General features: G+C 47.4%; 1 protein-coding gene across 1 annotated transcript in view; it reads right to left on the reverse strand.

The window, feature by feature from the left end:
- LOC140476010 (polypeptide N-acetylgalactosaminyltransferase 16-like) overlaps positions 1-26,588 on the reverse strand; it is a 113,987-nt gene that overhangs the window by 54,278 nt on the left and 33,121 nt on the right. The window contains exons 4-7 of the mRNA XM_072567914.1: positions 17,335-17,400; positions 14,706-14,827; positions 9,995-10,082; positions 127-211 (exon numbers count right to left, since the gene is read on the reverse strand). Of these exons, the coding sequence (XP_072424015.1) occupies positions 127-211; positions 9,995-10,082; positions 14,706-14,827; positions 17,335-17,400 (361 nt within the window). The remainder of the gene's footprint in view (positions 1-126; positions 212-9,994; positions 10,083-14,705; positions 14,828-17,334; positions 17,401-26,588) is intronic.

A 26,588-nucleotide genomic window follows, 5' to 3' on the forward strand; every position in this document is an offset into this window, starting at 1 on the left:
GGGACCTGGGTTCGATTCCAGCCTCTGGCGACTGTCTGTGTGGAGTTTGCACATTCTCCCCCGTGTCTGCGTGGGTTTCTGATCAGACACCGCCCCTGAGCACGTTGGGCTGAATCCAGTGCTTACCGTATTGATTCGGTCGGGTCAGACTGCACCATCTTCTGTTCAATAGGTATCTGCTCCCATTTGAAATGCAAACTCCAGTCAAACCCTATGACCAAGGGAGGGAAAACAGCAAGATGAACAGAGAGAGAGAATCTGAGCTGACCAGGATAAGACCGCGCTGAAAAGGCATCACAAGGTAGACAGTCCAGACAATCCTCCACTCAATCACCAAGACATTTACATGGCCCCTTCTCATCAAATTTTTCAAAATTTGTCGAGGGGGATGTGGACATCGCTGGCTCGGTGAGTATTCAATTTATGATCAACCTGTTATCAACACATCCCTGGAGTGGACTTGAATTCAGGCCAGAGCTGGATTAGAGTCAAGATTAGAGTGGTGCTGGAAAAGCACAGTAGATCAGGCAGCACCCGAGGAGCAGGAAAATCAATGTTTCGGGCGAAAGCCCTTTGTTCCTGATGAAGGGCTTTTGCCTGAAACGTTGATTGTCCTGCTCCTTGGATGTTGCCTGACCCGCTGTGCTTTTCCAGCACCACTCTAATCTTGAATTCAGGCCTCCTGAATTCAAGACACTACCGCTGAACCACAATAGCCCGATCTGATCAGTGTTTATTGCCCGTCCCTAATTGTCTTTGAGAAGATGGGGGTGAGCTGCCTTCTTGCACCACTGCAGTCCATGTGCTGTTGGAGTTTGACCTGAAGAAATGGGGATAGTGTTCCACGTCAGGATGGTGAGGGGCTAAGAGGGGAACATGTCGGTGATGTGCTCCCACGTGCTTCCTGTCTTTGCTTCGTAAGTGGTGAGTATCTTGCCCTGAATTAATGCAAGATTTTCTCCTCCCTCCTAGAGGACCATTACAAAGCCCATTGTCACTCTCTGAACTCTGAGCACCCCAAAAACACTGGGGAAATTGACAGATGTTTACGTCCTGTCAACTTCTCAACTGCATGGAATTGAAAATGGGGGGAGCGTTTCCCGGTGAAATCTGACACCCAATTAAATTGGCTTGTGATTCACAGTTCTCTCCTTTTGGCTTGAGGTTCACAAAAGGTCGTGGCAGTTTTGACAAGCAGAGGAATCACAGAGTCCCCTCCAACCTTATTATACCAAACCGCTCACGATCCAGGCTTGGGACTCCTGGGTTTGAAGTGAGGCCCAACGCAATAGGCCAAGCTGAACCAGTTTAGCGAACACTGCCGTCTACTTCCAGAGATGGAGACAGAGAAATGAAAGGAGGCCATTCAGCCCCCTTTATGTCTGTCCCATGCAGTTCTTATTCCGTGACACTTTGTATCCTTATTGAGAAACATCAATATGGAAACTTGTTACTTGACCTGGATTTCCTCCCTCTCGCTTTGCGTGAAGGTGTGATCCCCAGCATCGTCTCGCAGTATTGTAACTCTAACGTTAAAGCTGTACACCCTCTTTATCGACACCAACATCAGAGAATCAGTTTCCCTCTGTCTCTTCATAACAACTCCTTTAAGAGCGTTGAACAGATTCATAGGGATCACTCCTTAAGTACAGCTGCATCAATGCTTGGGCCTCTCAATTACAGCAATGGCCCCAGCCTAGATGTGACGTGAAGTTCAAATCATTAACTTCTGTGTTGTTAATGTTTCCAGACTTTCACTTTTCACATTCTTTCCCACTGGTAGCAGAGCATCCTCCTCTGGCGTTCAAAATGTTCTAAGACCAATGAATGGCACACCCAAGGAAATCTTTGTATTTCACGACCTGTTGAATCGATGCAGAGCCAGCAGTATAAGTGAGGCCGAAAGATTCTGCATGACCAAATAAACAAGCAGCGGTCCCAAACCTGGTTTGTAGTGAAGAGAAAGAACACTGCATCTCAGCTGTCGCCTCAGTGAGAACCCCCCCATCCTCTGAGTCAGAGGTTCAAATCTCACTCCAGAGACTCCAACACATAGTCCAGGCAGTGCGTTACTGAGGGAGTGCCACACTGTCCAAAGTGCTGTCCCTCAGATCAGACATTAATCCGAAAAGTGTTCTGCGTTTTCTCTCTCAGGTCTGCGTGGGACTCTTCGGAGGGTCGGTGTGCACTTGTTGGGCTTAATGGCCTGTTTCCACACTGCAGGGAATTCTATGATTCGAAGAACAGGGGAGTTTTCCATGGTGAGAGTGGGTACTGCAGATGCTGGAGATCGGAGTCAAGATTCGAGTGGTGCTGGAAAAGCACAGCAGGTCAGGCAGCATCCGAGGAGCAGAAAAATCGATGTTTCGGGCAAAAGCCCTTCATCAGGAATGGTGTCTGGACTTGTAGTTATCCTCATCCACTAATCCGAAACAGATGACCATTCAAGAGGGATGGATTTCACCTGAACTGGAGGGGGAACCAATATCCTGGTGGAGAGATTTGCTAGTTCAGTTAGGGAAGTTTTAAACTAGTTGGGTGTTGGGTGGGGGGAGTTGAGGGGGTGGAAGGATCCGAAACAGTATTGAGAATAGAGCAACAGATTAGGATGGTTCTGAAGTTAAAGACATCAAGTTAATTAGATAAGGCAGATAATTCGAGCAATTCAGCGAACTCTGAAAAATTAAACTGCATTTATTGCACTGCAAAGAGTCCGACAAGTAAGGCTAATGAACTTAAGGTATGCACGGTTACATGGGACTGGGATATCATAGGGATGACAGGAACATGTCTGAGGGAGGTACAAGACTTGGCAGCTCAGTGTTCTGGGGTTTAAATGCTAGAAGAACGATAGAAAGTGAGGCAAGAGAGAAGGGGGAGTGGAGTTTTTAATTAGAGAAGACATTACTACTGTACTTGGAGAGGATATTTATCAGGGATCGTCCAGTGAATCTGTATGAGTAGAACTGAGAAATAAGTAAGAGATGATCACGCTAATGGGATTGTACCTTGATAGACCCCTAACAGTCAGAGGGAAACTGAGAAGCAAATGGGCGGCACGGTGGCACAGTGGTTAGCACTGCTGCCTCACAGCGCCAGAGACCCAGGTTCAATTCCCGCCTCAGGCGACTGACTGTGTGGAGTTTGCACATTCTCCCCGTATCTGCGTGGGTTTCCTCCGGGTGCTCCGGTTTCCTCCCACAGTTCAAAGATGTGCAGGTCAGGTGAATTGGCCATGCTAAATTGCCCGTAGTGTTAGGTTAGGGGTCTGGGTGGGTGGCGGGTCGGTGTGGACTTGTTGGGCCGAAGGGCCTGTTTCCACACTGTAATGTAATCTAATCTAAAAATATGTAGAGAAATCTCATATATATATTTTTTTAAAATATAAAGAATAATAGGTTTGCAATAGTAGAAGATTTTAACTTTCCAAACACAGACTGGGACTGCACAGTGTTAAGGACTTGGATTGTGAGCATCTGTTAAATATGTTTAAGGAAACTTTTCCATATCCACATATAGATGTACCTACTAGAGAATCCAAGCCACCCGACGCCTGGAGGAAAAACGCCTCATCTTCTGCCTTGGGACCCTTCAACTCCACGGCATCAACACTGACTTCACTAGTTTCCTCATCTCCCCTCCACCCCCCCACTCCCAACTCAACCCAGATCCAACCCTCCAACTCGGCACTGCCCTCATGACCTGTCCTACCTGTTCATCTTCCTTCCCACATCCACTCCACCCTCCCCACCAACCTATCACAATCACCACCCCCCCCCCCCCCCCCCCCCCCGCCTGCATCTACCTATCACCTTCCCAGCTACAATCCCCCACTACCACCCTGCTATTTATCTCTTGGACCCCTACCCCCACATTCCTGATGAAGGGCTTTTGCCCGGAATGTCGATTCTCCTGCTCCTCGGAATGCTGCCTGACCGGCTGGGCTTTCCCAGCACCACACCCGCGGCTCTGATCTCCAGCACCTGCCGTCCTCACTTCCTCCGACAAGAGAAGGAGCGAGCATCGAACTTCCCATGGGAAACAAGACAGGGTATAAGACTGAAGAGTTCGTAAGGGAGCACTTTGGGACCAGTGACTACAATTCGGTAAGTTTTGGAAGAGTTGTGGAAAAGGATAGGCCTTGTATAAAAGTTAAAGTTCTCAGTTGGAGCAAGGCAGATTTTGATGGTGTGAGACAGGAACTTTCAAAAGCTGATTGGGGTGGTCTGTTCCTAGGTAAAGGAACGACTGGTAAGTGGGAGGCTTTCAAAAGTGAGATAACAGAGTTCAGCTCTGTGGAGGGTAAGGCTGATCAGAGTATGGAACTACGGATGAATAGATACATTGAGGTTTCAGTCAAGTATAAGGAAGAGGCATAAGTTAGGTATAGAAAACTGGCATCAAGTGCATCTCTTGAAGAGTATAAGGGGTGTAGGGATGTTCTTACAAGGGAAATCAGGAGGGCAAAAAGGGGATGTGAGATAGCTTTGGCAGACAAGGTTAAGGAGAATCCAGAGAGATTCTCCAAGAACATTAACAGCAAAAGAGCATCTAGGGAGAGAACATGGCTTCTTAATGATCAATGAGGTCATCTATGTGTGGAACTGCCGGAGATGAGAGAGATACTAAATGAATATTTCACATAGTTCTTCATGTGGAGAAAGAAATGGCGGCCAGGGAACCCAGAGAAATAAAAGCTGAAAACCGCCCACATCACAGAGTAGGAGGTGACAGTTATCCTAACATACATAAATCTCCGTGGCCTGATCAAGTGTGTCCTAGGACGTTGTGGGAAGTTAGGGAAGAAATTGCAGGGGGTCAAGCGGAGATATTTGTATCATCGACAGACATGGGTGAGGTGCCGGAGGACTGGAGGGTAGTTAATGTGTCTTTATTTCAGAAGGGCTGTAAGGAGAAGTCTATTGACTGGTGAGTCTGATATCGTTGGTAGATACGTTTTTGGAGGGGTTTCTGAAAGATGGGATTTATCTGCATTTGGAGGGGCATGGTGTGATTGGGGACAGTCAGCATGGCTTTGTGCATGGGAAACCACATCTCTTGTATGCCTCCTTCTGTCGAAGCTGTCTTTGATCTGTCTGTCCTTGTTTGCTGTAGTCTGCCTAGCTCGCAAAACAAAGCTGTTCACTATACTTAGGTACATGTGACTTTACTCAGGTAAATCAAATCGAATCAAAATCAAACTTGATTGAGTTAAAAACCACACAACACCAGGTTATAGTCCAACAGGTTTAATTGGAAGCACACTGGCTTTCGGAGCGACGCTCCTTCATCAGGTGATTCTGAAGCGTTGCTCCGAAAGCCAGTGTGCTTCCAATTAAACCTGTTGGACTATAACCTGGTGTTGTGTGATTTTTAACTCAAACAAGTTTGATTTTTAACTTTGTACACCCCAGTCCAACACCGGTATCTCCAAATCAAAACTTGATTGAGTTTCTCTGAAGATGTAACCAAAAAGACTGATGAGGGCAGAGTGGTAGACATTGTCTACATGTATTTCAGTAAAGCCTTTGGCAAGGTTCTGGATGGGAGACTGATTAGTAAAGTTAGATTATATGGGATTCAGGGAGAGCTTGTTAATTGGATATAAAATTCGCTTGATGGTAGGGGACAGAGAGTGACGGTGGAGGGTTGTTTTCTCAGACTGGAGGCCTTTAACTAGTGGTGTTCCACAGGGATCGGTGCTGGGTCCACTGTTGTTTGTCATTTACAAAAATGATTTGGATAAAACTTTAGGAGGCACGGTTTGTAAGTTTGTGGATAACACCAAACTTGATGGTCTAGTCGACAGTGAAGAAGGTTATCTAAGGTTACAAAGGGACCTTGATCAGTTAGGCCAATAGACCGAGGAGTGGCAGATTCAGTTTAATTTAGATGAACGCGAGGTATTGTATTTTGGTAAAACGAACAAGGGCAGGACCTATAATGTTAACGGTAGGGCTGTAGGTAATGTTATTGATAAAAAGACCTGGGGGGGTTCTAATACATACTTCTTTGAAAGTTGCATCACGTGTAGACAGGGTGGTTAAGAAGGCGTTTAACATGCTTGCCTTCATTGCTCAGACCAGTGAGTATAGGAGTTGGGACATCATGTCAAGGTTCTACACAAAGTTTGTGAGGCCACTATTAGGATATTGGTAAGGGCCTGGTTGCCCTGCTATAGGAAGGATATTGTTAAATTGGAGAGGGTTCAGAAAAGATTTACCAGGATGTTGCTGGAACTGGAGGGCTTACAGGGAGAGGCTGGATAAGGTGGGACTTTTCGCCACTGGAACATAGGAGGATAGGGATGACCTTATGGAGGTTCACAAATCATGATAAGGTGAATATCCAAAGTCTTTTCCCCAGGGTAGGGGAGTTCAAAACGAGGTGGCATATTTTTAAGGTGAGAGGAGAACGATTTAACACTTTTACACAGAGGACGGTTTGTATGTGGAATGAACTGCCCGAGGAAGTGGTGGATGCAGGTTTTAGATTAGATTACTTACAGTGTGGAAACAGGCCCTTCGGCCCAACAAGTCCACACCGCCCCGCCGAAGCACAACCCACCCATACCCCTATATTTACCCTTTTACCTAACACTACGGGCAATTTAGCATGGCCAATTCACCTGACCTGCACATCTTTGGACTGTGGGAGGAAACCGGAGCACCCGGAGGAAACCCACGCAGACACGGGGAGAACGTGCAAACTCCACACAGTTAGTCGCCTGAGGCGGGAATTGAACCCGGATCTCTGGCGCTGTGAGGCAGCAGTGCTAACCACTGTGCCACCGTGCCGCCCACAATATTTAAAAGACATTGGACGGGTCAATGGACAGGAAAGATTTAGAGGGATATGGGCCAAACCCAGGCAACTGGGACTAGGTTAGTTAGGCAGATTTGGTCAGCATGGACTGAACAGTCTGTTTCTGTGCCGTGATCAGAGTGGTGCTGGAAAAGCACAGCAGGTCAGGCAGCATCCGAGGAGCAGGAAAATCGACGTTTCATCAGGAATGAAGGGCTTTTGCCCGAAATGTCGATTTTCCTGCTCCTCGGATGCTGCTCGACCTGCTGTGCTTTTCCAGCACCACTCTGATCTTGACTCGCATCTGCAGTCCCCACCGCTGCCCTGTTTCTCTGCCGTATTGACTCTATGACCATATCATGAATGTCATTGACGGTCTGTGAGAGCTTGCCGTGTACAGATTTCCTGCAATACAGCACTGACTAGACTTGAAAGAAAGTACCTTGCTGGCTGTTCAAATTTTGCAAGCCCTGGTGTCACAGATGGCGTTCGATAAATGCAAGCCTGTTGATTTATTTCCAATAGAGGTTTAAATTCTCTCTGTACTGACCGCTATCACTTTACTTCGATTCACTTGTTTTAAAAGACGTCCTTTGCAATACTCTTTGCCGAATTGTGACTATCCCTCCTCCTGCATACTGCCACTTATTGGGATTCAGATCCACCAGTTCCAGTTCGCCTCTGACCCCTCTCCTTCCCAAGGCAGATCCTGATATGTATTAGGATTCAGATCCCTTGGCCCTCCCCCTGTCAATGGTGCAATGACCAGAACTAAAGACACACACAATAGGCCAGACTTAGACTCATAGAGGTGTACAGCATGGAAACAGACCATTCGGTCCAACCCGTCCATGCCGACCAGATATCCCAACCCAATCTAGTCCCACCTGCCAGTACCCAGCCCATATCCCTCCAAACCCTTCCTATTCATATACCCATTCAAATGCCTCTTAAACGTTGCAATTGTACCAGCCTCCACCACTTCCTCTGGCAGCTCATTCCATACACGTACAACACTCTGTGTGAAAAAGTTGCCCCTTAGGTCTCTTTTATATCTTTCCCCCCTCACCCTAAACCTATGCCCTCTAGTTCTGGACTCCCCCACCCCAGGGAAAAGACTTTGTCTATTTATCCTATCCATGCCCCTCATAATTTTGTAAACCTCTATAAGGTCACCCCTCAGCCTCCGCGCTCCAGGGAAAACAGCCCCAGCCTGTTCAGCCTCTCCCTGTAGCTCAAATCCTCCAAACCTGGCAACATCCTTATAAATCTTTTCTGAACCCTTTAAAGTTTCACAACATCTTTCCGATAGGAAGGAGACCAGAATTGCGCACAATATTCCAACAGTGGCCTAACCAAAGTTCCTGTACAGTCGCAATATGACCTCCCAACTCCTGTACTCAATACTCTGACCAATAAAGGAAAGCATACCAAACCCTTCTTCACTATCCTACCTACCTGCGACTCCACTTTCAAGGAGCTATGAACCTGCACTCCAAGGTCTCTTTGTTCAGCAACACTCCCTGGGACCTTACCATGAAGTGTATAAGTCTTGCTAAGATTTGCTTTCCCAAAATGCAGCACCTCACATTTATCTGAATTAAAAATCCATCTGCCACTCCTCAGCCCATTGGCCCATCTGATCAAGGTCCCGTTGTAATCTGAGGTAACCCTCTTCGCTGTCCATTAAACCTCCAATTTTGGTGTCATCTGCAAACTTACTAACTGGACCTCTTGGAAGAACATAGACTGCATTGCGAGGCTAGACGAGGGTTCAGGGCTGGAGAGGGTGACAGAGTGAGGGCAAGCAGCAGCTGAGAGACAGAGAAGGCGATGTCCACAGAGACTTGCGGAGCAATCAGAGCAGTTTGACAACACCAGCCCGACCCAACCCCAAAGTCACCCAGAGGGGACTCTTCCTGGGTTGGTTTCTTATTACCTCAGGGCAAGATGGGGTGGGGCATCTGGTGCCAGTTGTAAGACCCCCTGACAAAAATTAAGCTAAAACTCCCTGAGAGATAAACCAGGTACCAGGGATAGTTAATTCATTGAGACCGCCCTGCTATAGGAAAGCTTTCAATAGGTTCAGTAGTGTTGGAGGATCTCTGGCAGAAGCCTTCAGGACAAAGCTCAAGATTGTGTGGCTTCCTGACTTCACTTCAAAGAGAACCAGGAATCTGGGAGGTTCACCCTCAGGGAACATTGAGGGATTTTCATTGTGAGTCTCGAGGGATTTGGAGTGAAGGTTAAGTGTCGCTCTCCTGGATAGCACCTCCCAAACTCTCAGCCTCTACCATCTGGAAGAGTAAGGACTGCAGATAAATGGGAATACCATAAACCACACCCCTCCCCAAGCCACCCACCACCCTGACTTGGACATATATTCTCCATTCCTTCAGCATCGCTGGGTCAAATTCCTGGAATTCCCTCCCCCAGGGCATTGTGGGTCAACCCACAGCAGGTGGACTGCGTTGTTTCAAGAAGGCAGCTCACCCCCACCTTCTCAAGGGGGCACCTAGGGACGGGCAATAAATGCTAGACCCAGCCAGTCATGCCCACACATTACGAATGAACCAAAGAAAAATGGATTGGAATACAGATCAAGCATAATCTCAATACAAGACAGGTGCTATACAAATGCAGGACATCCGTTTTGGAACCAACATACCGAGACTCAATTCCCTCAACTTCCACACCCAAAGAGATCTGAACGGACTGAGGAGTGGAGCAGGGTCAATGGGCCAAATGGCCTACTCCCGTTATTAGTTTCTGCACATCCTTACCTGGGAAGTCGTGCTTTGGGATAAAGAGCACAATGGGATGGTAAGCAAAATGGACAATTTCAGTTCTATTCAATCCAATCCACAACAACCACTGGGAAGATCATTTTAATGGAACAGCCCGACCAGAGATTGAGGATTGACTTTACACAGAGGTTAAAATCTGCCTGGATGTAAACGGGCACCTGATTCACAGCGGCAAAGTCTACATTTGCCCCAGTTTCTAAACGTGTGCTCATCCTTGAGACAACAGCAATGGCTTCTGTCACGGTCTACAATACGACCGCAACATTGGTGAGCCAGTCACAATCCCTCACCTCGTGTCAGCCCGGGCTGGCCTTCTCTGCCATGGGTTCCTGACGAGATTTCCGAGACATGGCGACGATAGTCAGAAGCTCCTGTGTACCTACCTCCTCTCAGATCCGCAGACGCTGCCAGGTAAGCAAAGTTGTCCAGGCTTATGACATCGATGATGGGACTCGCTACACGAGTGTAATCCTAGGGGTAAGAGGCGGGGAAGACAAGACGGCTACAGTCAACAGTGGTACAACAGGGAGAAGGGAATTGATTACAGGAAGCCTCCAACACAAGAAAACATTCACATCGGTAGAACACGGCACGGGGGCTCAGTGGTTAGCACTGCTGCCTCACAGCGCCAGAGACCTGGGTTCAATTCCCACCTCAGGCAACTGTCTGTGTGGAGTTTGCACATTCTCTGCGTGGGTTTCCTCCGGGTGCTCTGGTTTCCTCCCACAGTCCAAAAAAATGTGCAGGTCAGGTGAATTGGCCGTGCTAAATTGCCCGCAGTGAAAGGGAATTGGTCTGGGTAGGGTCGGTGTGGACTTGTTGGGCCGAAGGGCCTGTTTCCACACTGTAGGTAATCTAATCTAAGAAACACTTCTTCATTTCCCTGTGATGGCTCAAAGCAATGGATTCATGTTTTTTTTAGATTTGGCCAATCAGAACACAGCAAGATCCCATCGGTAACAAACAGGATGAATGATCCTGTCTTGTGTAAATCATGATGAACAAGGGGATTGGAAACCTGGCCAGCCTCAGTTTCACCAAACTGCCAAGTCCCTTTATTTGAAAAGGGAAGGAAACCAAAATAAAAGGCAGCTACTGGCCAGTGAGTTTAACGCCTGTTATTCAGAAAAATGTTAGAGTCTATTATAAAGCAAGTAATAGCAGAGTATTTGGAACTACATTATATGATCAAGCAGAGTCAAGCATAGCTTCATGAAGGGGAAATCATGCCTGACACATTTATCTGAATTCTTTGAGGACATAACAAGTTAAATAGATAACGGGGAAGCAGTGGAGGTAATATATTTGGATTTTTACAGGCATTTGATAGGGTACCACACCTTCGGCTACTTAATAATAGCCCATGGTATTGGGAGTAGCATATCAGCGTGGATAGGGGACTGGCGAAAACACAGAGTTGAGATAAGGGGGTATTTTCAGGATAGCAACCTGCAAGTAGGGATCATAATTATTAACAATGTATGTAAATGACTTGGATGAGGAAAGGAATGTACAGCCAAGTATGGCCAAAATAAGTGGGAAGGCAAGGGGTAATGTTGACCAGTCTTACCTGGGGAAAATCTTGAACAGATGGAACATTACATGAGGAATTTGAATTTATGTGTAGTGGCTGGAGCAGAATATTATTTAAATACAGAGAGCTCTAGGGGGCGGCACGGTGGCTCAGTGGTTAGCACTGCTGCCTCACAGCACCAGGGTCCCAGGTTCGACTCCCACCTCGGGCAACTGTCTGTGCGGAGTTTGCACATTCTCCCCGTGTCTGCATGGGTTTCCTCCGGGTGCTCCGGTTTCCTCCCACAGTCCAAACATGCGCAGGTAAGGTGAAGTGGCCAGGCTAAATTGCCCCTAGTGAAAGGTGCATTAGTCAGGGGTAAATGTAGGCTGGGGGAAGTGGGTCTGGGTGGGTTGCTCTTCAGAGGGTCGGTGTGGACTTGTTGGGCCGAAGGGCCTGTTTCCATTCTAGTCTAATCTAATCTAATAAACAGAGAGCTATAGAACAAAGGGAGTTGGGAGTCCTCATAGATGTATCACAAAAAGCGTGCACCCAAGTTCCACTGGTAATGGAGAAGACAAATTAAATGTTGGTCTCTATTTCAAAGGGAATGAATTATAAAATTACAAGGTTTTGCTGAAAGGTACTAGTCAGACCCTAGCTGGAACACTGAACAATTTTGGGCCCCTTATCGAAGGAAAAGTAGACTGACATTGGAGGCAGTCCAGAGCTGGTTCACTCAGCTGACCCCCCCCGATTCACCTATTGTACTCTATGCTACTTTCTCCCCACCCCCCTCTCATTTATCTCTCCACTCTGCAGGCACCCTGCCTCTATTCCTGATGAAGGGCTTTTGCCCGAAACGTCGGTTTTCCTGCTCCTCGGATGCTGCCTGACCTGCTGTACTTTTCCAGCACCACTCTAATCTAGACTCTGGTTTCCAGCATCTGCAGTCCTCACTTTTGCCATCAGCAAGAGAGAAGTCAGCAGTCTAGGCTGAGCGTGAGAGGAGAGAGGTCTTAGACATTACACTGCAGAGTTGTATTTGATAACCTACCACGTAGAGATGTAAGTAAAGGAGAATGACAGTACATAAGGATTTGAAGACCCTTCCATGGACTTGAGGACCAAAGAGCCTCTGGGACAGTGTTATGTACAGACACCCACAGCCAGAGATAATCCAGACTGGGCCCTCAGTGGGCAAGTAGCAGGATGGTCTTAAAATGGCAGCACGAAGGAGAAATGTCATCCAGAAAAGGAGCAGCATTTATTGTTCTTCCTGAAAGAGTGCCAGGGAATCTGGTGCAAACACCTGACAGAGCCCATTCCCTGAGTACAGCATCGTTATTTGCTGCAGCACCTACCATGAGTTAAAGGGTCCCCTATGGCAGAAACTTAAATGTCTAATCCAGGTGGACTCCCCAGTGCAATGCTCAACTGCCATCTTTCGGGTGTCTGTCTGGTGCGGTTGCAGTAAATATTCCAGGACTTGTGTCTGAAGTGGGGTGGGGGCAAGGGGTTATCTCCACCCCCCCCCCCCCCCCCGCCACCATCTCCCGTGACCAGCCAATGTTTATCCCTCGATCAACATCACAAGAACAGAGGATCACGTTGCTGCTTGTGGGATCTTGCTGAGCACGGACTGGCTGCCATGGTTCCCATGTTTCATCATTGACGGCGCTCTTGAAAGCACCCTCATTGGCTGCAGAGGACTCGGCGGCATCCCGCGTTCGTGGGAGGCGCTATACAAATGCGGCTCTTTCTCCGCCTCAACTCGGAACGGCCTGAGCACCAACTCCGAAGAGTGGAGGGACAGAAAGAGAGTGCTGTGGCGGGAAGGAGAGGGAGCAGAGAGAGAAACATTCGCTACAATCGGGAAATATTTCTGCTCTGGAGTGCCTTAATGATCCCCACGATCGAGAGACACCTTGCTGAGCGATACGTGCCTCATTCCTCGCTGTCTTCATCAGACCAGCCCAGAATGGTGACACTCATTCCACAGAGCCTGTTTTTTTTTAGATTAGATTAGATTACTTACAGTGTGGAAACAGGCCCTTCGGCCCAACAAGTCCACACCGACCCGCCAAAGCGCACCCACCCATACCCCTTCCCCTACATTTACCCCTACATCTAACACTACGGGCAATTTAGCGTGGCCAATTCACCTAACCTGCACATTTTTGGACTGTGGGAGGAAACCGGAGCACCCAGAGGAAACCCACACAGACACTGGGAGAATGTGCAAACTCCACACAGTCAGTCGCCTCAGGCGGGAATTGAACCCGGGTCTCTGACGCTGTGAGGCAGCAGTGCTAACCACTGTGCCACCGTGCCGCCCGTGTTCTGACAGTCAGCTGGATTGCTGCTCCTTCATAGCAACAAGGAGGGTGCTCGCTTACCACGGGGCCTCCGCAACACCCCACCTGAGTGGACAAAGGTTCCCTGAGGAAACGGGCAAAACTCTGGGAGGCAGCCTCCAAAATCCGCTAGACCATCTGAGAAGGACGAGGGCAGTGGATCCATGGGAACACCCCCCCCCCCCCCCCCCCCCCCCCTTGCAAGTTCCCCTCCATCCTGACTTGGAAATCTACCACCAGCCCTTCAGTGTTGCTGGGTCAAAATACTGGTCATCCCTCTCCCCGAGGGCATTGGGCTGCAGACACTCAGGACAGTGGAAGTTCAAGACTGACAGCTCACCCCCACTTATGGGCTGTTAACAAATGCTTGACCGTGTCTGCGTGGGTTTCCTCCCACAGTCCAAAGATGTGCAGGTCAGGTGAATTGGCCATGCTGAATTGCCTGTAGTGTTAGGTGTGGGGGAATGGGTCGAGGTGGGTTGCTCTTTGGAGGGTCGGTGTGGACTTGTTGGGCCGAAGGGCCTGTTTCCACACTGTAAGTAATCTAATCTAATCTAATCTAATCTAATCATAGGGAACAAGAAACCATGAGGAGCAGGTCATTCAGCCCCTTTGGGTCGACGCCACCATTCTATGGCATCACAGCTGACCCAACGCTCCTCTTGCCCACTTTCCTCCTGTAATCCGAGATTCCCGAACAGACCAATAATCTATCCACCTCACCTCTTACCTCTCCATCTTAGCTTGAGAATGGTTTATCCCCAGCACTGAGGGCCCTCGCTTTGACAAAACCACATTTACACAGAATCCCGACAGTGTGGAAACAGGCCCTTCGGCCCCACACGTCCACACCAACCCTCTGAGAGTAACCCACCCAGATCCATTCCCCTCCACGATTATCCTACATTCACCCCTGACTAATGCACCTCACCTACACATCCCTGAACACTACGGGCAACTTAGCATGGCCAATTCACCTAACCTGCACATCTTTGAATTGTGGGAGGAAACTGGAGCACCCGGAGGAAACTCATGGGGAGAATGTGCAAACTCCACACAGACGGTCACCCGTGAATGGAATTGAACCCAGGACCCTGGCGCTGTGAGGCAGCAGTGCTAACCACTGAGCCAATGTGTCGCCCCCCTTCAGTGGCATACCCTCTCTCTCCCTGACCCTGAACTGCCGATGCCATTTGTATACAAGAAGGACCTCCAGAGACTCACCTCTTTCACTCTTTGTAAGAGGGGTTGCAGCCAGTCCGTGTTCACCTCACAATGACTGTCGAGGAAGGTCAGGACCTCTGAAGTCGAGGCATCTGCTCCCTTGACCCGAGACCGGATCAGCCCTGCCAACAGAGAGAGAGACAACCTTTCACCCTGAAACTGCCAGCACCTGCCTTTAAGGCACTTCACGTGAGGTTAGGAGATATCAGAACAGGTAATGGGGAAGGTTGGTCCAAGAGGTAGGGTTTAAGGATTTCCTTAAAGCAGGAGAGAAATGGGAAAGTAGAGACATCTAAAAATTCTACAGATTAGGACCTTGGTACCCGAAGACACACTCACCAATGGTGACATGATTCAAAGACCAAAGAACATCATAGCCCATGAACAGGCCTTTCGGTCCTCCAAGCCTGCGCCATTCCATATCCTCGATTTAAACCTGTCATCCATTTTCCAAGGATCTGTATCCCTCTGCCCCCTGCCCATTCATGTATCTGTCTAGATACATCTTAAATGATGCTATCATTCCTGCCCCTACCACCTCCATTGGCAATGTGTTCCAGGCACCCACCACCTTCTACAGGAAGAACTTTCCACGCATATCTCCCTTAAACCTTTCCCCTCTCACCTTGAACTTGTGACCCCTGGTAATTGAGTCCTCCACTCTGGGAAAAAGCTTCAAATCATGGATTAAAATTCAAAAGAGACCAGAATCGGAGGAGTACCGGAATGTTAGAGGTTAAAGGTCAGTTAGACAGTCCTGTTCAGTTTTATTCTCATTGGCACATCTCAAAAGTTAGAACCATAGATACGATACAGTGCAGAAGAGGATCAGTCAGCCCATCCTATCCATGCCAACCCAAAGGCACCCAGTCACTGTTTCTAATCCCATCTCCATGGATCTGCAGCTTACAGCACTTAAGATGCAGATGCAGGGACCTTTTAAAAGGGTTTGGGGTCTCTGTCTCTACCACTGATTCAGTCATGAATTCCAGACATCCACTAACTGATTCCCCGTCTCTGCTTCTCCACAGACCCAGCCAAGTGCTCATTCCGTAACTGCCACAGAATCATCACATATCCCCTGTGGTCTCAGCAATCAAAGCAGCAGGAAAGAGAGGGCTGACAGTATGGAGGGACTCGCAGACCTTAAACCGTTGAGTGGGTTGCATCAATCCACCAGTAATTCAGCCTTGCCCCCTCCTTGCCCCCCTTGCCCCCGTTGCTCCTCCTTGCCCCCCCCCTTGCCCTCTCCTTGGCCCGGGGCCCAGGGACCAACCTGTACAATTGGAGCAACGTCCTTTTGGGGCTTCACAGCTTGGGGGTCTTCAGGTTTGGTCCTTCACTATGGCAGTTATCCCTATCCTTGGGTGCTTTGGTTGGGCTCTGATAGTAGGAAGGACCCCAGGGAATGCGATCCAGACCAGTTTCTACAGAAACCACTGAGCTCTTGGTGTTCGGTCCCAGAGAACAATCAGCAAGGCAGCGGCAATCAGGAATGGCGATACGTTTCAATCCCAAGGACAGGAACACAAGAGGGTAGAGGTCATGCTGCAGCTACACCAAGCCTTGGTTGGATCATACCTGGGGTCCGTGCAGTGGATTAAGAAATGCTGGCTTTAGACTGTAAGGATCAATTCCAAACTGAGATTACACAAACCACCAGAAAGTTAATTTGACTGAAGTTTACGAGATACTTGGGGCAACAAGAGAGAAGCTATCCTCCGGTGAGAGGGACTAGGAAAGGGAGAATAGTCAAATGATTACAGCACGGCAGAATGGCCTCCTCCTTTTTCACATGGGGTCTAAGTAGAGTTTTGTAAACTGCAACTTCGACCTAATTACAATTAGATTGGATTCGATTCCCTACAGTGTGGAAACAGGCCCTTCAGCCCAACCAGTCCATACCGACCCTCTGAAGAGTAACCCACCCAGACCCATTTCCCTCTGACTAATGCACCTAACACTACGGACAATTTAACATGGCCAATTCACCCTGACCTGCACATCTTCGGACTGTGGGAGGAAACCGGAGCACCCGGAGGAAACACACGCAGACACGGGGAGAATGTGCAAACTCCACACAGTCACCCGAGGTTGGAATCGAACCTGGGACCGTGAGGCAACGTGCTAACCACTAAGCCACCGTGCCGCCCCAACATTTGCCTACTCTAGTTAACTCACCAATGTCCTTCACAACTTTCACTCCCAGCTGCATACGCTACTTACTGTGTCAACTAACTTGGTGTCACCAGCAAACTAACACAGAGGTTTCTCCAGTGGGATGCTCTTTGGAGAGTCCGTACGGACTACATGGCATGGTTGGCCTTTTTTCCACACCCTGTAAAGGTTCTATGATATTCTCTTTAATATAATAAAGCGTAAGGCCACTGTGCAGGTCTCTGGGGACTCGTCATAAACTGTCAGTTTGCGAATGTACCATCTTCTCTGCACTGTCTGTCCCAGTAAGGTTACCTCCAATGCATGTCCTCTCCTGGTTCAGATGTGACAGTGTGGACACAGACCCAGAAAATTCAAAGGGGACTGTATTCAGAATGACTGACTTTGCAACAGATAAAGCTGCATTCCTGTTCACCGAATGAACAATGGGGGAAACAATATCCCGACTTACCTTCCCTCTTCATATTTCTCAAGCACTTCACTTTCGGGATCTTGATTAGGAGTTCACAGTCCTCGGCTGAAAGGGAAGGGAAGCCTGGTTAATGTGTGACTGACAGTCTCAGAAACATGCATATGCCTGCCAAGGTTTGTTTTTATTCAACACTGGGGGCTATTCACTTCCACCGTAGGTTCAGGCAGATAGCTTGGGAGTCCTTTGAGCACAGGGCAAGGCAGTTTGTCCTGGAGTGTTAATGCCAGCTCTCTATCCCCAGCACCGTCCCTGCAAGTTTTCTCAACTGACCCGTCCCACTCCTTTTCAAAATCAATCTACTCTATCCCCTCCCTCATTTTGCCCAGATCCTTCCCAGTCACTGGGTAAAACTGCTCTTTCTCACAGCTTCCCTCCCCACCTCATTCACACCCCCCTCTTCCCCAGCAACATCTTTCATTCAAAATCTAAAATGTGTGCCTCCTCGTTCTTGTCCTGTCACAGAGACCGACAATGGTGCACTGAGAACAACCCAGCTCTCAATGCCGGCAAAACTAAGGAACTCATTCTTGACTTCTTGACTCATGCACAGAGGTGGAACTAGTGGAGAGTGTCAAGCTCCTGGGAGTCGTCATCCACAACAAGCTTTCTTGGACTCTTCATGTGGACGCACTGGTTACAAAGGCCCAACAACATCTCTTCTTCCTCAGGCAGCTGAGAAAAGTTGGCACGATGGTGAATACCCTTGCCAACCTTTACAGGTGCGCCATCGAGAGCTTTCTGTCTGGATGTATCACTACCTGATATGGCAACTGTACCATTCAAGATCGGAGACGGTTACAGAGAGTGGGTGAACTCGGCCTGGACAATCACAAAGGCCAACCTCCCATCGAGAGAATCCATCTACCAGGCCCGCTGTCAAGGAAAGGCCGCCAGCATTCTCAAAGCTCCATCCCACCCTGGCAATGTTTTTCTACAACCTTTACCATCGGGGAGAAGGTACAGAAGCCTGAACACATGCACCAGCCGGTTTCAAAACAGTTTCTACCCTACTGTTGTTAGAATACTGAATGGACTCACAAACTCTTAACATTCGCCTGTACCTGTGTTTTTGTTTTTGCTGCTGTTACCTATTATTTACTTATCTATGCTATTTAACTCTGTGATCTGCCTGTATTGCTGGCAAGACAAAGCTTCTTCACTGTGCCTGTAACAATAAGGTCAATTCAATTCACTTCAGTTCAATAATTTCCAGAATTATTGAGCACGAATACAGACCTTTCAATCCAATTCATCCATGTCGACCAGCTATCCTAACCTAATCAAGTCCCATTTGCCAGCAGTTGGCCCATATCCTCTAAACCCTTCCAATTCATATATCCATCCAGATGCCTTTTAAACTCTGCAATTGTACCAGCCTCCAACACTTTCTTTGGCAACACATTCGGTCCACACACCACCCTCTGTATGAAAACATTGCCCCTCAGGTCCATTTTAGATCTTTTCCCTCTCACCTTAAACCTTAACCTTGTAGATTTGGACTCCTCTAAACTGGGGAAATGACCTTGGTTATTCACAGTATTTCTGTCCCAGGGAGAAAGTGAGGACTGCAGATGCTGGAGATCAGAGTCGAGAGTGTGTTCCTGATGAAGGACTAATGTCTGAAACGTCGATTCTCCTGCTCCTCGGATGCTGCCTGACCTGCTGTGCTTTTCCAGCAGCACACTCTCGGCTTGTTTCTGTCCCTCATGATTTCGTAAACCCCTCGCCCACCGATGTTCCAGGGAAAAATGTCCCCAACTGTCCGGCCTCTCCTCATAACTCAAATCCTCCAATCTTGCAAAACTTGCATTTGTACAGCACCTTTTGATGTGGACCGAGGTGTTTCTCGAACAGAGGTTACTAGCAAGCCACATAAGGATATATTTGAGTAACTCAATGGTTCAGGAAGTGTTGCAAGGATTACCATAAATGGGGAAAGTAAGGCCAAAGTTTAGCGAGGAGTTTAATTGCACCAAAAGGCAAGGATACCAATGGCGGAGTGATGAAAATGGGCTTGATGAAGTAGCCAGATTGAGTCAAGTACGAGGAACCAAGGGGAATGTAGGGCTTAAAGAGGTTACACAGTAAGGGAGGACTGAAGCCACTGAGAGACCTTGAAATTAAGGATTAGTGTTTATCATGACAATGGTCAAACATGGACGATCTACTTTTGATTTCCAAAGTTTGATTTTAATACCCAGGTCTTTCACGAACCACACGGTTTTAGAAAGGGGTGGCACTGACTTGAAACTGAGCACATTGAAGACCTGAGCACAGGTTGAGCCGAGCTCCAGGAAGCCAGTGTGGAATAATCAAAATCATCTGATCCGAAATTCACTTCTCCCCAAAAGGGACTGAAACAAATTGAGTATGAAGAAACTCAGCAGCTCCTGTTGTTACTTTCCACCTGTATGACACGTTTCACATTATGGAGATAAAAGACAGCTTGGGGAAACAATGGCCCTAGACACAGGAAAACGCAAATGAGCTGTGCTTCAAGTCACTGTTTTGGCACAGCATTGGAGATGGATTTGTAACAATGGAACTCTGTTTCTCTACCCCTGCTCAGGAAAGGTAGGGCAACTGCTGACAGCACAAGTTGGGCAAGCATTTCAACTTGAAGATATCTGCAAAGCTCATGGCTGCTGCTGACCCAAGGCACCACAAACCACGGTCTCAGCTCAACATCTTACACGCCAGAACACCTTAAGGACTTTAAATTGCATTGTATTTCGTCTTTCCTTTGGTATCAGACACAAGCCCTTTTTCAACTTTGTACTTATGTGCGGCAGGTATGTGTATTATTTTCCTCAGTGTTAGTAAGTAATAAAATTGCTCTTTCTTTCATTCAAGTAAACCTTGCAATTAGCTGATTAATTGTTTCTGGTGAACTAGAGAACTCCATTTTTCAATGGAGTGAGACATAGATGCATTTTACAAAATTTTGTGCAGCCAGTGAAGGAGATGAAAAAGAGGGGAACAGATTAACTGATGGTATGTGGGTAGGACATGGTGCAGGTTTGGACATGGGCTTGGACAATGTCACATTTAGATTAGATTACATTACATTACAGTGTGGAAACAGGCCCTTCGGCCCAACAAGTCCACACCGACCCGCCGAAGCGTAACCCACCCCTACATTTACCCCTTACCTAACACTACGGACAATTTAGCACGGCCAATTCACCCGGCCTGCACATCTTTGGACTGTGGGAGGAAACCGGAGCACCCGGAGGAAACCCACGCAGACACGGGGAGAACGTGCAAACTCCACACAGTCAGTCGCCTGAGGCGGGAATTGAGAGGCTAGGCGGTGGTTCAAACTTGGAAAGTGCTGGAGAAACCGAGCAGGGTCTGTGGAGAGAGAACATTTCAAGTCCAGACTTCTTCAGAGCAAGAAGATGTAAGAAACTTTTTTCTGCTTTTGACTGAGGTAGAATAGGAGGAAGAGGGACTGGTGGTGTAGATGACAAAGCAGCAGTGCAGAAGGCAAAAAGGGGTTGCTAATGGTGGTGAAAGAGAGAGAGAGAGAGAGAGATGTAAAAAGAATGCAAATTAAAGTTTTGAAAGGGAGCGACTGGGTTCTCTCTACTAAGTGTAGAGTAAGTGGGCGGCCAGTGGCTCAGTGGTTAGCACTGCTGTCTCACAACACCAGGATCCCAGGTTCGATCCCAGCCTTGGGTGACTGACTGTGTGGAGTTTGCACATTCTCCCCGTGTCTGCGTGGGTTTCCTCCGGGTGCTCCGGTTTCCTCCCACAGCCCAAAGATGTGCAGGTTAGGTGAATTGGCCATGCTAAATTGCCCAAAATGATAGGTCTGAGTGGGTTACTCTTCAGAGGGTCGGTGTGGACTTGCTGGGCCAAAGGGCCTGTTCCCATACTGTAGGGAATCTAATCTAAGCCAGACCGTGGGGTGGCACGGTGTCGTGCAGAAGAGAAAGTAAGAAAGCTGAAGAAGAGACGGTCAATTTCTGAAGTTATTACATTCCATATCGAGACCTCGAGTCTATAAAGAGCCTAACCAGAAAATAAGACGTTTTCCCTCGCGCTTGCATTATGCTTCATTGGAATGTTACTGAACAGAGATGTTCACATAAGAGCAAGGTGGTTTATTGAAATGGAAAGCCACTGGGAGGTCAGGGTCATCCCTACGGATGGAATGGAAGTGGTCTGCATTCTGCCTTTGGTCCTCTACGGGAAACCGCAATGCTAGCAGCCAATCCAATGCTTGGAGTCTTTCAAATGAGTCAAATCTAGAGGTCACATGGGGACTGCTGAGGGCTTCAGCAGGAGATCCCAGCCTTGGGCAACAGTCTGTGTGAAGTTTGCACATTCTCCCTGTGTCTGCGTGGGTTTCCTCCCACAATCCAAGGTTGTGCAGGTCAGGGGCGAATTGGCCGTGCTAAATTGCCCATAGCGTTCAGGGATGTGTAGGTTAGGGACATTAGTCAGGGGTAAATGTAAAGTAGTAAGGTAGGGGAATGGGTCTGGCTGGGTTACTCTTCAGAGGGTTGGTGTGGACCTGTTGGGCCGAATGGCCAGTTTCCACACTGTAAGGATTATATGATTCTATGAGATGAGCAGCTGAGCATGATATGGCAGCGTTATAGAGCTGAAAACTATGATGCAAATGTTGAGTTCAGACCCTGTCATGGAGTCAATATGGTAGAATTGGAAAACACACAAAATGGTTTGATGGTAGATGGGCAGTAGTTCGTATACAACAGATATACCATCCTCTACGACATAATCTGAAAGGATGGTCAATCGTGGTTAACAAAAGTAGTTAAATATTTGCATTTCATCAGAGCAAGTCAGGATTTGGTGATGCCAGCGTTGTACAAAATTAAAAACCACACAACCCCAGGTTATAGTCCAACAGGTTTAATTGGAAGCACACTGGCTTTCGGAGTGACGCTCCTTCATCAGGTGATGTCTGAAGCGTCGCTCCGAAAGCTAGTGTGCTTCCAATTAAACCTGTTGGACTATAACCTGGTGTTGTGTGGTTTTTAAATCACAGCAAGTGTTTTATAAGGATTCCAAAAATAGTGGTAAGCCACAGAAATGGGAGCAACAGAACCTCAAAGGAAGTCCAGTAGACCGAATAAGGAAAGAGAAAAGAGAGTATGCTTGCTATCTACTGAGTAACATAAATGTGGCTGTTACAGCTTCATTAGGTATTAGTGTGGTGTGTACTATTCTAGGCAAAGGATGTTATTAAATTGGAAACAGTGCAAAAAATGATTTGCAAAGATATTACTAGGACTGGTGAAGTTTGAGTTATAAGGGAAGGCTGGATAGGCTGGGACTTTTTCCCTTGGAGTGTAGGAGACAGAGAGATGACAGGCATGGATAAGGTGAGTGGCCAATGTCTTTTCTCTAGGGTGGGGGAGTCCTAAACTGGAGGGCATAGGTTTAAGGGTGAGAGATTTAAAAGGAACCTGAAGGGCAACCTTTTCATGCAGAGGATGGTTCATATGTGGAATGAACTGCCAGAGGAAGTGGGAGAGGCTGGTATAGTTACAACATTTAAAAGGCATTTGGGTTGAAGGGCTTTTGCCCGAAATGTCGATTTCGAAGCTCCTTGGATGCTGCCTGAACTGCTGTGCTCTTCCAGCACCACTAATCCAGAATTTTGGTTTCCAGCATCTGCAGGCATTGTTTTTACCACCATGAATTGGAAGGGTTTAGAGGGATATTAGATTATTTACAGTTTGGAAACAGGCCCTTCGGCCCAACAAGTCCACACCGACTCGCCGAAGCAGAACCCATTCCCCTACATTTATCCCTTCATCCAACACTAAGGGCAATTTAGCATGGCCAATTCACCTAACCTGCACATTTTTTGGATTGTGGGAGGAAACCGGAGCACCCAGAGGAAACCCACGCAGACACGGGGAGAATGTGCAAACTCCACACAGTTAGTTGCCTGAGTTGGGAATTGAACCCGGGTCTCTGGCGCTGTGAGGCAGCAGTGCTAACCACTGTGCCACCGTGCCGCCCACATTTAGCCCATATGGGCAGGCAAATGGGACTAGTTTAGTTCGGGAAACCTGGTCAACATGAACGAGTTAGACCAGAGAGTCTGTTTCCACGTTGTATGACTCTATGAAAAGGAAAGAAATATCCAACTCGGACAAATATTGGCCCATTACAGTGGAGACGTGAAAATTTATAACAGGACATGGAAATGGCAGACAAACTAAATAGTTTCTTTGTGTCTTCACACAAAATCTCCGCGAAATACCGGGCAACCAAGAGACTTATAAAACTGAGGAACTGCAGGAAATAGGTTTACTAAGAGGTTGTACTTGAAACATTAACTGAGTAGAAGGTTGATAAATTCCTGGGCCAGATGATTTCACTTCAAAAACTGAAGGAGGTGGCCAGATAGATAGTGGATGCATTGGTGGTAATCTTCCAAAATTTTAAAGTTTGTGGGTAACTTCCTGGCAACTGGAAAATAGCAAATGTAAGCTCATTACTTAAGAAGAGAGGTGGAGGGAGAATGGAAAACTACAAACATATTAGCTTGGCATCAGTCATAGGAACATATTAGAATTTATTATACATGATTTACGGATTTGTGTTTGGGAAATCATACGACAAATTTCCTTCTTGTCAAATAGAAGAGGTGGTGTATCTGACTTTTCAGAAGGCTTCCGCAAAGGTCTCGCAAGTGAAGTGAGTAAATAAAATGCAAACTCGTCAAATTGGAGGAATTATGCACATGTGGATTAAGAATTGATTAGCAAACAGAAATAAACTGATTGTTCTCAGGATAACAGGCTGTTATTAGTGAGATACCACCAGGGTCAGTGCTGGAGGGGAGGGGCACATTTATACTCAACATCAATGATCTTCATGTGAGGATCAGAGTGTACTATTTCCAAATTTGCTGACGAAACCAGACTGAGTGGGAAACCAACTGAAAGACGTTCCAAGAGGACTTGAACAGGGGAAGTGAATAGTTGGGTAGGACATGGCAGATGGAATATAATGTGAAATAATTCACTTTGGATGAAAGGCAGACAGTGGTGAGAGTTCAGGAAGTCTGGAAGTCCAAAGGGTGTCCTTGTTTGTGAGTCACTGGAAGTTAGCATGTAGGGACAGCAAGCACATAGGAAGGCAAATGCCACACTGGTCTTCATTGCAAGGGATTTGAGAACAGGAATAACAAGTGTTTTATCGCAGTTGTGCTGAGCCCTGGTGAGACCTCAATTGCAGATTTTGCACAGTCTCTTTATCAAAGGAAGGATATGTTTGCCATAGAAAGATTGTGCACGGGTTCATCGGTTTAATCCCTGGGATTGTCTATGAGGAGCAGAATCTTACAAAATGCCTATTGGGCGTGACTGGGTGGATATACCTTCAATGGTGAGTCTTAAAACTTTATCTCATTATAAGGGACAGGCCATTTAAGACTAAGATCAGGAGGAATTGCTTAAGTCAAAATTTGGAATTGTCTATCCTGAAGGGCTACGCAGAATCATCATAGAGCCCCACTGTGCTGCATTTCCCCTAATACAGCTAACCTACACACCCCTGAACACTGCAGGCATGGCCGATTCACCTGGCCTGCACATCTTTGGACTGTGGAAGGAAACCAGAGCACCTGGAGGAACCCCACGCAGACACGGGGAGAATTCCAGACAGACTCATCTGAGGCGGGAATTGAACCCAGTCCCTGGCGCAACGAGACAGCAATGCTAACCAGTGAGCTACCATTGCCGGATCTGGCAACTAATGAACACAAAGGGATATGGAGATAATGTGGGAAAAGTGCATTGAGGTAGGTGATCTAGAATAGCTGAACAGGCTCGTCAGGCTGAATGGCCATCTCCGAGTCCTAATCTCTCTTTCTAAATGTCCAGCTTTTACAACTTTTTCCATCTTTTGGTGGGGGGGGGGGGAATTTGGGACCACTGTCCAGAGTTCTGTTAATTTAAAATAGTTATGGGGAGGAACAAAACTCCACAGGTTCACGTTCTAAACTGGGGCAAGGTGAATTTTGATGGAATTAGACAGGAGCTTGCAGGGATTGATTGGAGTAGTCTGTTTGTGGGCAAAGAGACCTGTGGCAAGTGGGAGGCCTATAACAGTGAGATAGTGAGAGTTCACAGTCTATATGTTCCTGTGAGGGTGAAGGGCAAGGTTAACAGGAATAAGGAACCCTGGATGACAAGAGATATTGAAGCTTTGACCAGAAAAAAAGGAGGCTTGGCTCAGGTACAGGCAGCTGGGATCAAGGGAATTCCTGTAGATATGTAGGGCATGGAGGAGTTTACTGAAGAAGGGAATCAGGAAGGTGAAAAGGGGGCACGGATAGCCTTGTCTAAGACCATTTGGGTGAATCCAAAGAGGTTCGGGCCCCTGAAGGACCAAGGTAGGCATGAATGTTAGAATCGCATGAGATGGGCGAGGTTCTCAATGAAAATTTCTCCTCTGTGTTTACCATAGAGAAAGACATGAAGTCTTGGGAACTTAGGGAAGTTAGTAGTGATAGCTTGAGGACAGTCCATTTGACAGTAGAGGAGGTGTTGGATGTTTTAGAATGTTTGAAGGTGGATAAATCTCCTGGTCCAGTCCAAGACCACTGCAAGAGGCTAGAGAAGGAATTGCAGGGGCCCTGGCTGATATTTTTGCATCATCATTAGCCACGGGTAAGGTCCTAGAAGACTAGAGGGTAGTGAATGTTGTGTAATTATTCAAGAAGGGCTGCAAAGAAAATCCTGGGGAACTATAGACCAGTAAGCTTAACATCTGTGGTCGGTAAGTTACTTGAGACAATTCTGAGGGGTAAGATATGCATGCATTTGGAAAGGCAGGGTTTGATTAATAGTCAGCAAGGCTTTGTGCGTGGGAGATGATGCCTCACAAATTTTTAGAGTTCTTTGGTGAAGTGACCAGGAAGGTTGACAAGAACAGGGCGGTAGATGTCTATATGGATTTCAGTAAGGCCTTTGATAAGGTTCCACACGGTAGTCTGTTCTGGGAGGTTAGATTGCATGGAGTCCAGGGGGAGCTAGCAAATTGGATACACAATTGGCTTGATGGTAGGAAACAGGGAAATAGTGGAAGGATGTTTGTCAGACTGGAGGCCTGTGTCTGGTGGAGTGCCTCAGGGGTTGGTGTTGGGCCCATTACTGTTTGTTAGCTATCGCAATGATTTGGATGAGAATGTACAAGGCATGATGAGTAAGTTTGCTGATGACACTAAAATAGACGGTATC

Source organism: Chiloscyllium punctatum, chromosome 4, assembly GCF_047496795.1.
Source record: "Chiloscyllium punctatum isolate Juve2018m chromosome 4, sChiPun1.3, whole genome shotgun sequence".
In the NCBI taxonomy this organism is placed as follows: Eukaryota; Metazoa; Chordata; class Chondrichthyes; order Orectolobiformes; family Hemiscylliidae; genus Chiloscyllium; species Chiloscyllium punctatum.